This window comes from Schistocerca nitens, chromosome 5 (genome assembly GCF_023898315.1).
Source record: "Schistocerca nitens isolate TAMUIC-IGC-003100 chromosome 5, iqSchNite1.1, whole genome shotgun sequence".
NCBI lineage: Eukaryota > Metazoa > Arthropoda > Insecta > Orthoptera > Acrididae > Schistocerca > Schistocerca nitens.
The window spans coordinates 490,643,163-490,657,887 of record NC_064618.1 but is presented as its reverse complement, the minus strand read 5'-3'; the positions used below and the strand labels follow the sequence as shown (position 1 = coordinate 490,657,887).

General features: G+C 44.2%; 1 protein-coding gene across 1 annotated transcript in view; it reads left to right on the top strand.

The window, feature by feature from the left end:
- The window catches only part of LOC126259176 (peroxidasin), a 242,549-nt gene that overhangs the window by 161,573 nt on the left and 66,251 nt on the right, over positions 1 to 14,725 (top strand). The window contains exon 14 of the mRNA XM_049955745.1: positions 14,098 to 14,290. Within this exon, the coding sequence (XP_049811702.1) occupies positions 14,098 to 14,290 (193 nt within the window). The remainder of the gene's footprint in view (positions 1 to 14,097; positions 14,291 to 14,725) is intronic.

The following is a 14,725-nucleotide window of genomic DNA, read 5'->3' as shown; positions in this document are numbered from 1 at the left end:
GTTTCTCGCACAGTTTAGTCAAAACACTAGTAAACCCTCTTGAATCTGGTTCTCTGCGTTTAGGAAATCGTTTACCGTATTCTCCACAAGCAGCAGCTGCAGCATTTCCGTCACTAAACCCGTGAACATATATCATAACTGCATATCCGACACTGTTAAATGTAAGTAAATGAAAACAGATGGGAAAGAAAAATCCAGATAAATGCGAGTAGGTCTCGGGAACCAACGATTCCGTAAAAATTCAATTACGTGTATAGATGATTCAGCCACCAAGAGAATCGATAATTTCGACCATTCATGTCTGTTATCGATATCGATAAATGCAAGATATCAAAATACGCCACAAATGGCCGTATCTTTTGATAGTACGGCCGTAGAAGCTTAAATTTTATTTCACCGTCGGGAGCCCATAGATATTACTACGTGACATAAATTTCAATGTGATATTTTCACCCGATCCTGAGAAAAAAGGTTCTTAAGACACGTACTGACAGTCTCGTAACAAATTAAAACAATTTTTTTTTCGTTTGATACAATCACAAATTAATATGTTCCGTCTTTTTTTTCCTATACTTCTACTGCGAAACCTAGCTTCTTGAAAAATTTCATGATTCTACGTCAACGGGAAGTAACCTATGGGTTTTGGTGAGTGAGTTTGTGAGTCTCAAAATATGTGACATAAATGGTTTATCTATTGATTGCATTGACACATAAAAATTTTTTACATAGCGAAGGGAGCATAGACCTTAGTAGCTGACGAAACTTCATGCGTCTGCCCGTTCCTGAGAGAAATGGCAGTTAATAGGAGGACAGGCAGAGGGCTCCGTTTGTGTCGAATGAGTTACAGAACCCTAAAAGCAAGTTAACTGTACATTATTTCAAAACTACTCACCTTAACTGTTAATACACTTGTCCCACTGTGACAAAAGGTGGTCAGTATCCTCATGGGTAAAACCCTATAGTTGCCTATGGAACCATCATTGTACTCAGAAATACACCTCTTCGTTCGAAGCATATCAAAAGCCACAAATGTCTTTCTTCGAATCTCCAGGAGTATGGAAATCGTATGATCAGAGATCGACACTGTATGATGTGTAAGTGCTTCCCAGCGAAACGTCTTCAGCGTAGGCGAAACAACAGTCACTCCAGCTCTGGGAAAGTCATGATGACATGAAACCTCCTGGCAGATTAAAACTGTGTGCCGGACCGAGACTCGAACACGGGACCTTTGCCTTTCGCGGGCAAGTGCTCTACCAACTGAGCTACCCAAGCACGACTCACGCCCCGTCCTCACAGCCTCACTTGTGCCAGTACCCCGTCTCCTAACTTCCAAACCTTCAGCGCACACTCCGCTGCAGAGTGAAAATCTCATTAATGATGACAGTTTTTCTTGACTGCTAGGGCCCGCTGCTCATTAACGTTCTGGAATATGGCATTTTCATTAACGCACAGTGATATTCAGGCACTTTGTAATAATCGAAGCGGGTTCAAAATGGTTCAAATGGCTCTGAGCACTATGGGACTTAATATCTGAGGTCATCAGTCCCCTAGAACTTAGTACTACTTAATCCTAATCAACCTAAGGACATCACACATATCCATGCCAGAGGCAGGATTCGAACCTGCGACCGTAGCAGTCGCGAGGTTCCAGACTGAAGCGCCTAGAACCGCTCGACCACACCGGCCGTCAATCGAAGTGGGCCATGAAGTCCAAACACCACGGAGTGTTGACGAACGGTATCAGTATGTTGCAGCATTATACCCGTCCACATGCTTAAAGTATTGTTTAGAGGTCGCCGGAGAAACTTTGCTGGGAAGCGCTTACGCATTCTTCATACAGCCCAGATCTTTCGCCATGCGATTTCCCTATTTTGGGACCCCAGAAGGAAGTAATACGTGGTCGTCGATCTGCCTCGGACGAAGAGATGCACGCCTGGCACAATCACGGTTGCGTAGCCAACTGTAGACATTTTTCTATGAAGACACTGATCATCCGTTGTCACAGTGGGATAAAGGTATTAACGGTTAAGGCGATTACTTTTGAAATAATAATCAGTTCATTTAGTCTTTCCTCTGTCTCCTTTTAATTTTAATGCTCCTTATACACAAACTAAAGAGTAGATCTGAATATGAAATAAAATATTAGTTCGAAAATGTAATTATGTAAACTGAAGCACAACTTCAAAACCTGTAACTCAAAGCAGGACAATGACAGCCGATGCACAAAACCATATCAACTGGAGTATCAGCTCGTGAAACGAAATTTCTGTAACAAGCTGTATCTTCGTAATGAAGAAAAATTGCCCCCCCCCCTCCCACCCGTAAAATAATTACGAACACTTGCATTCTGAATATTGGTGGTTCTGTTACTGAAGCTAGAAAGCTAGAGATGTTAACACTACACGAAACAGCACCGTGCAGCGGTTTCGCCAGGCAAGTCTCACATGGGGAAAACGTGGTCTCCACCGCGAAACGCGTAGCGCGGGGAGATTACACAGTGTGACAGATACCAGGAGATTTATGGGTGCTCGTCAAAGAGCAAAGTTTCTCTCGTTTCCCGAAGTGTAAACGTTGTTACTGTTTGTGTGCGGGACAGTGAACCTCGGCCGGCCGAAGTGGCCGTGCGGTTAAAGGCGCTGCAGTCTGGAACCGCAAGACCGCTACGGTCGCAGGTTCGAATCCTGCCTCGGGCATGGATGTTTGTGATGTCCTTAGGTTAGTTAGGTTTAACTAGTTCTAAGTTCTAGGGGACTAATGACCTCAGCAGTTGAGTCCCATAGTGCTCAGAGCCAGTGAACCTCAAGGAAAGCATACCGCTCATAGAACTGAACAAAAACTATTCGTTTCTATAATGTGGGATCTACAGCGCATATTATGTCACAATAGCACATTATCCACGGGATTGGTAGACGGTATGCTGCTTGATATTTTATTTCAGTGTATAAGTTTATTTCGGTTTTACTGCCTTCATCAGTACATCTGGACCCAGTCGCATTGATTTATAATTTGCATATTGTATAATTTATAAACGTTTCTTGCATTACATGTTGTGACCACGTCCTGACATTGTAGATGGATGTATGTCAACTTTGAGCAATCTGTTATTGCTGTCTGTAGTGGTTGGCTGTAATATTCTCTTCAGTAACGTTTCAAAGTTGTTCGATAATTTGCTCTTGCACTTATATTATAATACGTTTTTTATTATATGACACTCGTAGACATTCAGATTTGACAGCAAGTTTCTTACTCAAAGATATTTATTTTCTGTGGGTTGTGTATTTATAGAAATATTACCGATGTGTTTGTAATCTTTGGTGTTTCGGTTATCCGTTACCCCTATAAAAAATTTCAATAATTTTTTTAAACTATGTGCGCTTCAAACCCGTTTGTGTTTTTCATTTATGAGGTTTTAAAGAGAACGTGTGCAGACACAACAACCAGTTCACCTTCTTAACACGTAACAGAAATGAAAAGCACGAAGTTGAGAACATTGAAAACTTTTTACAAAACGTGCACAAAATCCCAAAAAGTCCAGTCATGAACATTTTGGAGGAATTTGTAATATACTTCCACGCCAAATATTACTCTACGATACACTAAATAACTCACAGATTTTAAGCGCTTACAGTTTAAAAAAAAATATTATTGGAATTTTATACAAGGGTAGCGCATAACCAAAACACGAAAGATAACGAACACCTCAGTAAAACTTCCATAGATAGACGACCCACAACCAGGTAAATTTTTCGAGTAAACAGCTTGCTCTCAAACTTGGATTGTTACGATCGTTAGATAGTTCAAAAATGGTTCAAATGGCTCTGAGCACTATGGGACTCAACTGCCGTGGTCATCAGTCCCCTAGAACTTAGAACTACTTAAACCTAACTAACCTAAGGACAGCACACACATCCATGCCCGAGGCAGGATTCGAACCTGCGACCGTAGCAGTCGCACGGTTCCGGACTGCGCGCCTAGAACCGCGAGACCACCGCGGCCGGCTGTTAGATAGTAAAAAACGTATTTTGGAATACATGCAAGAGTAAATTATCGAATCACTTTAAAACATGGAAAAAAAGAAAAAATACATCCAACAACTACGGACTATGTCCATCTAAAACTTCAGGACTTGACTACAACGTCAAATGAAAAGAACTTTTGTAGATTATACATTATGTAAATTGTAAATAAATACAATTGCTTACGGATGTAATGATAAAGAGAATAAAGCCGGAATAAGCTTATATACTAAAATCAAATATCAAACAACTTAGGGCCTACCAATTCTCTGCATAAAATCTATTCCCTTTTTGGGGATCTCACAGTAAAAGCCCGTTACAAGCGGACATAAAGAGAGAGTGCCTAGAGGGAGGGATATGTATGTGGTCACTCAGCAGCCAGTTGCATGTTTGAAATATAAAAAAAACCTCTGTTGTGGTCATACAGAAGCGACAGATCGAGGGAGAACAAGAAAAGGACAATTACATTTTGACGTAAACAGATATCGCTGACCGGTGTGTGAATCGTCTTTCGGAAAGGGTCGCATAGAGCCAGCCTTTCTCGAAAATTCACTGCTTCTCTCAGTTTCATATCCATTTTTTCTATTTCAAGGCCGATCATTCGAATGAGATATTCAAAGTCTCCTGTAACCGTGCGGATGAAGCTTCTGATGGTGTGGTCGGACGGCTTCCACTGATATTTGTGTTGTAAGTTTGCTAGCGAGTCGTATACGGAATAATTCCGTACTCAAGCAGCCGCGAAATCGTTTTCTTTTCTTTTTCAAATACAGGACCGTAATGGCGGTGAACGCGAATGCAACAGCCGAAATTTTGACAGAATACGGCGACGTGGTTGTCTCGCCACAACTGAGGGTTCACATTATTCTTGCCTGCTTCTCGCAACATTTCGCTCTGTATAGATCCAAGAGTGACGCAGCCAGCTAGCGAAGCAGCCTCGTCTAATGTAAACGCACCTTGACGACGTTTCCCCGTTGACAACGAGGTACAGAGTTTTGTTTTATAAGAACTCTTCTCGAATCACGCACTTCCACATTGCACAACACCTGTCTTACGATTGTTTCAATACATACTGACTCAAATGACAAGCCGGTTCTTGAAAACTCGCTCACGTGTCACTGAATTGGGTGATGTTGTAGGACAGAACACAATTGAGCGCTGAACAGTTAACTTTTTTATTGAGCTAAACACAAAAATATACAGAATGCAACAGGAAAGAGATAGCCGGAGGCGACACCAAATAGCAGTGTTCTAGTCCATCGTAACATTGCAGATCCGTAAGCGTAACGAAGAGCGACGTCCGAACAGCGTATCGTACCCAGATCCAGGTTTCGATCCAGTAAGATGACAGCAAACACCACGCAGAAGAATGATGATTCCTCCAATAGTCTGCAATATACACTATACACTGTGCTGAGAAAAGTCATGGGATAGTGATATTCACATATACAGATGGCGGTAGTATAGTGTACACAAGGTGTAAATGGGCAGTTGTCGAAATTGTCATTTGTATTCAGGAGATTCATGTGAAAGGTTTTCGACGTGATTATACCCGCACAGCGAGAATTAACAGACTCTGAACGCGGACTCGTGGTAGGATCTAGACGGACGGGACTTTCCAATTTCTGAAGTCTTTAGGAAATTCAATTTTCCGAGATCCATAGTATCCAGAGTACACGACATTTCAAGCAATACTTCTCTCCACGGACAAAGCTGTGGCCGACAGCCTTCACTTAACGACCGGGAGCAGCGGAGTTTGCGTAGAGTGTCAGTGCTAACAGACAAGCAACATCGCGAGAAATAACCGCAGAACTCCAAACGTGACGTACGACGAACGTATCCGCTAGGTCAGTGCGACTAAATATGGCGTTCACGGTAAATGCAGCAGACGACCAACGCGAGTGCCTTTGCTAACAACGTGGCGTCGCCTGCAGCGCCTCTCCTAGGCTCGTCACCATATCAGTCGCACCCTAGACTACTGGAAAACCGTAGACTGGTCACATGAATCCCAATTTCAGTTGGTAAGAGCTGATAGCAGGGTTCGAGTGTGGCGCAGACCACTCGGAGCCATGGACTCAAGTTGTCGACAACACACTGTGAAAGCTGGTGATGCCTCCATAATGGTGTGGGCTGTGTTTAAACGGAATGCACTGATTCTTCTTGTCCATGGACTTCATGTTCCCAAACAATGATGTCACATTACCGGGCCACAATTATTCGCGATTAGTTTGAAGAAAAAGTTCTGGATGGTTCGAACGAATGATTTGGCTACCTGGGTGGACCGCCATGAGTCCCATCGAACATTTATGGGACATAATCGAAAGGGCAGTTCGTGCACACGTTCTGTACCGGAAATACTTTCGAAATTAAGGACGGCTAAGGATTCAGCATGGCTCAATATTTCTGCAGGGGTCTTTCAAAGATTTGTTGAATCCATGCGACGTCGAGTTCCTGCACTACGCCGGGAAAAAGGAGATCCGACACGACATTAGTAGGTGGCCCACGTCTTGTGTCAACACAGTCTACATTAATGGTAGCATCACCACATAGAAGTCAAGTTCGCGTAAGACAGTAATAAGACAAAGAATCATCCTTGTTCAGAGATAAATCAAAGCCCAAATAAACGCCGGTTCAACAATCGCCATAGCAGCACTACACGGTAGCACTGAGTCCCCCGGAAGATGTCTGGTAGCCGGGGGTACTCCAACAGATGCGCCGACTTAGGCGGCCGGCGCGAGTTGAATGGAGCGGAGCTGCGACTGCATCTGGTTGCTATAGGTTGCGCCACGCCTAACTTACACCACGACGGAGGAGTATCCGCAGGCTCTTTATGACCACGTGATCCGAGGTAGAGCGCTAGCCCCTAATAGCGGCACCACTGTAGTTGCAGCGCGCTATGCCTCTGGACAATGATGGTCGCTCCTGCTGGCGCCTACAAGCATTAAAGGGAATATTTCTCATCAGCACCGATTAGAAACAAGCGATGTGACTATTTTTTTTTTTTTTTTTTTTTGGGAGAAGTACTATCTCCTCGTGCTTGGACTTCCTAGGTGTAAACGGTGATTGGTACTTTTCCCTCTACTTGACTGTGAGGAGGGTGTGGGGCACTAGGTTCTTTGACCCTACTAAGGTGTTGAATATTGTATTACACTTCAGTTAATGTTACATACTGTTTCACTTGTCTTTACATTTCTGTCACAAAATATTACAGTACTGTTTCTACTTTTTTCTTTATAAATTTACATTATTTAGTTGTAATTTTGGGGTGCCTCGAGGATGGTGTGGGGAACTCTGATGCGATGCCACCTCTCGGTGACGAAGACCACACATAATCAACATGTCTCGTAGAGGGCCTTAGTGCTTCCAACATAGCGATTTGTCTTTGGGCAGATGATACGATTAACTCCCTGATCGTCTCCATGTGCAGATCCTGATGGAGATCCCTGATGCTTGCTCGTCCAGGTGCTCCGAGGATTAACAGCCGGCTTCGGTTTAGTAGGCTTTGGTTAGATTTGAGATTCCTGTTGCAGGTGATATCCCAGGAGGAGTATCCGTATAAGATTGACGGCAGCTTTGAAGTTCGGTAAAGACGTAGGTTGCTCCTCTAGTTCAGATGATGACTGGACAGCAGTGGGTATAATTGGTGAAACAGGTGCTGCAATGAACTAGCGAAGCGCATAAACAGTTTCTGAAGGGGGAGCGCCTGCAGGTAAAAGGCCGGCAACCCGCAGTGCTAGTACGTCGTGTTGGGGAGTCTCGCCCCTAAATGTGCTTTTACAGGGGCCCTATTTTACGGCAATGCATGTTCGGAATAATGTCGACGTAAACAGTTCTGCAATTTGGCTCAATATACGACACTTCTGCGGTATGATGAGACAGTATTACTGATGGAGCGGGCCCTTGCATGTAGTTGTCCGCAACTCGTGGTCGTGCGGTAGCGTTCCCGCGCCCGGGTTCCCGGGTTCGTTTCCCGGCGGGGTCAGGGATTTTCTCTGCCTCGTGATGACTGGGTGTTGCGTGACGTCCTTAGGTTAGTTAGGTTTAAGTAGTTCTAAGTTCTAGGGGGCTGATGACCATAGATGTTAAGTCCCATAGTGCTCAGAGCCATTTGAACGATTTTTTTACATGTAGTTGCCGACATAGGGCCGAGGTCCACCATGGGTGGAGAATATTCAATATGGCCGCTGCCATATCTGTCTCTGTCCTAGTTTTTAAATGCTCCCCTCTTAGCCTGCTTCCTTTTTCTCATGCCAGCAGTGTTGCAGCGCCAAGTCTCGTAATCTGAGCAGCAAAACAATATTATTGCGATTTGTGGGAAAGCAAGTGTTGGTTTCTCCCAAGAGCCACATATTTTGAAACACACAGCCAACGCTCTGTCAGGCGTCCACACACAACACGTTACAGCCTTTTGTACATTCATGTTGGAGCCGCTAAAGAAAGCTAAAGCAAGTTGCACTTGAAAATAGACCCAGAAAAGGCAGAAGTCATCTAACGTAGGAGAAGGATGAACCACAATTTGTCCTGGAAGCTACACGTGGCAGATAAGCAGCTGAAGGTAGTTGAGAACTTTAAATACTTTATACTTCATACTGACACCTAACGAGTAGCCAGAAGTAAACCAACAAATCGTCTCCTTCTAGATCATATAACAAAGATCAATCGTAAAATCACAGGTAATGTCAATTAAAGTTAAAATGAAGGCCTATAACACCACCAGTGCTGTTATACACCACAGAAAGATTGAGTACCACCAAGTGCGATAGTGTAAAGTTGGTGGTTTTTGAGAGAAAGATCATGAGAAAGATTTTTGAACAGTTAAGCAAGGAACACAGTAGAGGAGAACTAAAAATGAAGAAAAATATGTTACGATGAACCAGTCCAACATTTTACGAAAACCAAAGTTAAACGATTACGGGGATGACAGAGGATGTATTAGTTTAAAGAAAAGCCAAATGGAAAGTATCCCATGAAAGACCAATAACAAGATGAGAGGATGGACTACGGACAGAGCTGCATTATCTAGGTTTTACAAGAATATGCATGGAATTTGCACAGGACAGTATCTGCTGGAGGCAGTTTGTAAGGTCGCTACATGATCTTCAAGGTCTCTGACCGTAATTTAAGATAATATTAAGAAAGAAAGAAAGCTTGTGAAGTAAATATAATGTTGTCAACCTATAAAGCGTGTCAGGAAAGTATGTTTTGCAAAGTTTCTTCAAAATTATACATACACGTTTGGACATATTTGTCTTTTTTCTTTGTGTTTTCGGCCTCTAGGGAATAGCCTTGGAGAGCTGTAATGTGTATTTCATACACAAAAAGTAACACGGACGTCACTGCAACGAGCTCCCATGCTGGCCACAAGATTAGTAACAAGTTCTTGTGGTAGGGCGTTCTATTGTTCCACTAACGCGGTTGACAACTGCTGGACAGTCGGTAGTGCATATCGAAGTGCTGCAGTACGTATTCTGATGGGTCTTATGTCGCGGGAACTGGTAGGACAGTCCATTCACACAATATCCTCTCGCCCCAAGATGTTCTCCACTTCGATGGACGATGCGATCACGCAGTGTCATGCATAAAAATGGTGTGAGGGCGGAAAGCACCCAGCAAACGTTGAACGATGGTGTACAGTTTCAAAGATTTGGAGGTCAGTCCATCCAAGCGACATTATGACTACCAACACGATAACACCTGGATCAGTAAAGAAGCATGTTCGACAGTGTTCTTGAGTGCATTACGTGTTCGTACCTATCGCCATATGAGCGTGCGCCCATCATTGTCTAACAAGATTAAGGTGTGCAAGTGTTGCGGTGTGTGGAGGGATAAGGTTGCATGGCCATACTGACCTGAACATCTTATACTCATCGGTGAATGTTATTGTGCCAGTGTGCTCCTTCCCCACACGCGTCCTCTCATGGTGAATTCGGCCCTGACTTTATTTTTAGGGTTCCCTACCCAAATCGGTAAAAAAAAAGAACCCTTATAGGATCGCTTTGCTGTCGGTCCATCTGTCCGTCTCGTAAGGCTTCTTTCCTCAGGCATGGGTAAAGATATTTTTGTCAAATACTAACGTGCTGTAAAAATGTAAGCTTCTACGTCAATGAAATCGGAAGATACGACCATTTATGCCACATAATTATTTTGATGCTCGCGAAATCATTCGTCAAAACCTGTAGGATATTTATTGTTGACCAAGACCCAGGAAATTTGGCAAGAAGTAGAGGGAGAGGAAAAAAAAATTCCGGAAATGTTTAATTTAAAATTATACAACACATAAATATTTTTTCGCCGTTTGTTGTCTGTCTGTCTGTCTGTCCGTCCGTCTGTTAAGCCCCATTCTTATCAGAAATGGGCAGAGGTAACAAGTTGAAATTTAGGTCACGTAGTAAGGTGTACGATCCCTTTGTAGTGCACAAAATTTAAGCTTCTATGTTAATGCAGTAAAAAGCAGCGGCCCTTCATGCCACATATTTTAATACAATTTCACTCATCATAATCTTAAGATGAACTATCTTTGTGCATATTTAAGTTTGTCCAGAACCATCAGAGCGAGAGTCCTACTCATACTTACCCGGTTTTTTAATATATTTTATTACAGTCATTGTACTCATTACTTTTCACATTCCGTAACGGACCGATGACTTCAGCAGTTAGGTCACTTAGGAATTCACACATCCCATAACAGTGGTCGTGGATGTATACTTCTCATTGTTCTCGTGAACTAAGATTAAAAATTGAGACAAGCGTTTGACTGTTATTTTAAACTACCTTAAGGACTTGACCAACAGCCATGACCGAAGTTAAGCACTTTAGGGCGTGGTTGAGACTTGGGTAGTTGATCATCGCCGTACGCTGTGGAAGTTTTGGGTGCGTTCAGCGTGCAAATGTTGACTGAGAAGCCACTTGACTGAACAGTAACGGCTCCTGGTCAAGAAACCCGGAGCCGCGCGGAGTGTCCAAGCGGTTTGAGGCGCCATGTCACGGATCGTGTGGCCTCCCTCGGAAATGTATGTTTATGTTATTCTTAGCATAAGTTAGTTTAAGTAGTTTCTAACTCTAGGGACCGATGATCTTAGCAGTTTGGTCCCTTATGAATTCACACACATTTGAACAAGAAAACAGGTAACGACTGGGGAGCAGTCTGCTGACCTCACTACCTTTCACATCCGCATTCGATGACATCAGTCGACTGAGTTTGACACGGCAGTCGGTCGCTACCGTTGAGTCTTCCGATGTCTGTTCGGATGGAGTTTAGAGTGAAGTCATTGATTCTTTCCACCAAAGCGTTGCCAACATCTGGTACCTTAAGGTATATCGATGTGTACTCTAATGAGGTACATTAGTCTTGTTTATGAACCACCGGTAGCTAAAGACCGAAGGGTGATCGCGATTATGGCTATAGCTGATGTTTAGCCTTTCATATCGATACTTGTCTTTACCAGTTCTTGGACCAGTTGCCTTCACTGTGCATTTAAAATCGTGTTTTGACCTTCTGGAAAAGTTATGTGTACAATATACATCCATATCCATGAGTTAAAGTTTCGGACAAGTGCGAATAGGACTCGCTGTCTGACAGTGCCGTACAAATTTAATTGTATATATAGATAACAATAATAGTTTCGCTTAGCTGAATGGCATGGTTCAAGTCTTTCTATTGGATGCCACTCCGGTGATATGCGCCTACCTAACCTAACCCAGCTCCCAGTTATCCACCTTGGTCAAGGGGACCTAAAGCTAAACGAGGAATCCGAATTCGTCTTCTTTATGGCGTCTTTCTCCTGACGTTGTTGAGAGGTGAAGGCTACGTTAAAACGAGTGAAAAATCCTTGGCCCGACCGAGATTTGATCCCATGACCTTTCGGTTCCCAGACTGGTGCTCTACCGCTAAACTTCCAGGATCGCCTTGTATGTATAGCATAGGCCTATATGTCTTGATGAGTGAGTTTGACTACACTGACTTACAAGCTTTATGTTTTTAAACAGCCGACAAATCGTGAAATTAATTATGGACATAACTTTCAAAACAATGTATCTGCCTGCTACTGATAAAAGGTTGTCTTAAGAGGCTGGCAGGTATAAAGTTGGTCAACGAATTTGCCATTAAAACTGCTACAGCAAGAAGAAATGCAGATGATAAACGGGTATTCATTGGACAAATATATTATACTAGAACTGACATGTGATTACATTTTCACGCAATTTGGGTGCATAGATCCTGAGAAATCAGTACCGAGAACAGCCGCCTCTGGCCGTAATAACGGCACTGACATGCCTGGGCATTGAGTCAAACAGGGCTTGGATGGCGTGTGTAGGTACAGCTGCCCATGCAGCTTCAGCACGGTACGACTGTTCATCAAGAGTAGTGACTGGCGTATTGTGACGAGCCAGTTGCTCGGCCACCATTGACCAGATGTTTTCAGTTGGTGAGAGATCTGGAAAATGTGCTGGCCAGGGCAGCAGTCAAACATTTTCTGTGTCCAGAAACACCCGTACAGAACCTGCAACATGCGGTCGTGCATTATCCTGCTGAAATGTAAGGATTCGCAGGGATCGAATGAAGGGTAGAGCCACGGGTCGTAACACATCTGAAATGTAACGTCCACTGTTCAAAGTGCCGTCAATGCGAACAAGAGGTGACCCCATTCCATCACACCGGGTGATGCGCCAGTATGGCGATGACAAATACACGCTTCCAATGTGCGTTCACCGCGATGTCGCCAAACACGGATGCGACCATCATGATGCTGTAAACAGAAAAAATTACGTTTTGCCATTCGTGCACCCAGGTTCGTCGTTGAGTACACCATCGCAGGCGTTCCTGTCTGTGATGCAGCGTCAAGGCTAACCACAGCCATGGTCTCCGACCTGATAGTCCTTGCTGCTGCAAACGTCGTCGAACTGTTCGTGCAGATGGTTGTTGTCTTGCAAACGTCCCCAGCTGTTGACTCAGGGATCGAGACGTGGCTGCACGATCCGTTACAACCATGAGGATAAGATGCCTGTCATCTCGACTGCTAGTGATACGAGGCCGTTGGGATCCAGCACGGCGTTCCGTATCACCCTCCTGATTCTATATTCTGCTAACAGTCATTGGATCTAGACCAACGAGAGCACCAATGTCGCGATACGATAAACCGCAATCGCGATAGTCTACAATCCGACCTTTATCAAAGTCGGAAACGTGATGGTACGCATTTCTCCTCCTTACACGAGGCATCACAACAACGTTTCTCCAGGCAACGTCGATCAACTGCTGTTTGTGTATGAGAAATCGGTTGGATACTTTCCTCAAGTCAGCACGTTGTAGGTGTCGCCACCGGCGCCAACCTTGTGTAAATGTTCTGAAAAGCTAATCATTTGGGTATCACAGCATCTTCTTCCTGTCGGTTAAATTTCGCGTCTGTAGCACGTCATCTTCGTGGTGTAGCAATTTTAATGGCCAGTAAATTACAGAGTAACAAGGTTCGGATTTTTTCTATTACTTGTACTGTGAAACCGTGCTTGTTGCCAAGCTTTATGATTCTAGGTCAACGGGAAGTACGCTACAGTTTTTGATGAGTGAGTTTGCGAGTGTCGAAATATGTGTCTTAAATAGTCATATCTTTTGATTAGGTTGACAGGAGCTTAAATTTTTCGCACGGTCAAGGGACCATAGACGTATTAATTTTAGCTTGATTCCACAGAACAAGTAGTCTTAACTGTTGGACAGACAATGATACAGTCAACGAAATGGGTCTACGCGGATCCCTTTGTTACCGAATCAGGTACGGAACCCTAAAAAGGAACGTATTCGGAAAGTCCGATTCCTCTTTTACTCGCTTATTTTTTCTTGTGCAGTTCAGAAGCAGGGAAGTTACACTCACTTTCAATAGTTTGCGTTGTTCTATGTAGTTCGTGTGAACTGCCCTCTCCAGGAAGTGTAGTGCTGGGCAACAACGGCTGGTTGCGTTTCCGAACATGTGGGTGCAATTAGCGTCGCTGGAAATCTTGTCGAGAGCCATTTTCAGGCTACATCGCCGGCAGTATGCGTTCTCAGTGTCTGGTGTACACGTGGCTCTGTACGAGCTGTTTGCTCCCACAGGTCCTGCGACTTCGCGCCGCCCTGCTTCCCCATGGAGGTCCCGCCAGACGACCCTCGCATCCGCAACCGGCGGTGCATCGACTTCGTCCGCAGCAGCGCCATCTGCGGCTCCGGACAGACGTCCGTCTTCTTTGACTCAGTCATGCCGAGGGAACAGATCAACCAACTCACCTCCTATATCGACGCCTCGCAGGTAAGCACAAATTACTAGAATGAAATTTCCACTCTGCAGCGGAATGTGCGCTGAAATGAAACTTCCTGGCAGATTAAAACTGTGTGCCGGACCGAGACTCGAACTCGGGACCTTTGCCTTTCGCGGGCAAGTGCTCTACCAGCTGAGCAACCCAAGCACGACTAACGCCCCGTCCTCACAGCTTCACTTCTACCAGTACCTCGTCTCCTACCTTCCAAACTTTACAGAAGCTCTCCTGCGAACCTTGCAGAACTAGCACTCCTGAAAGAAAGGATATTGTGGAAACATGGCTTAGCCACAGCCTGCGGGATGTTTCTAGAACCAGTGTATTAAGTATAGTACTGTACTTCTTGACTAGTTAAGATCTTGAGCCGGATCGTTAATCGGAGATGGAATATAGTCTCTCGGAATCTTCGTTCTCGCTATCTGAAACAT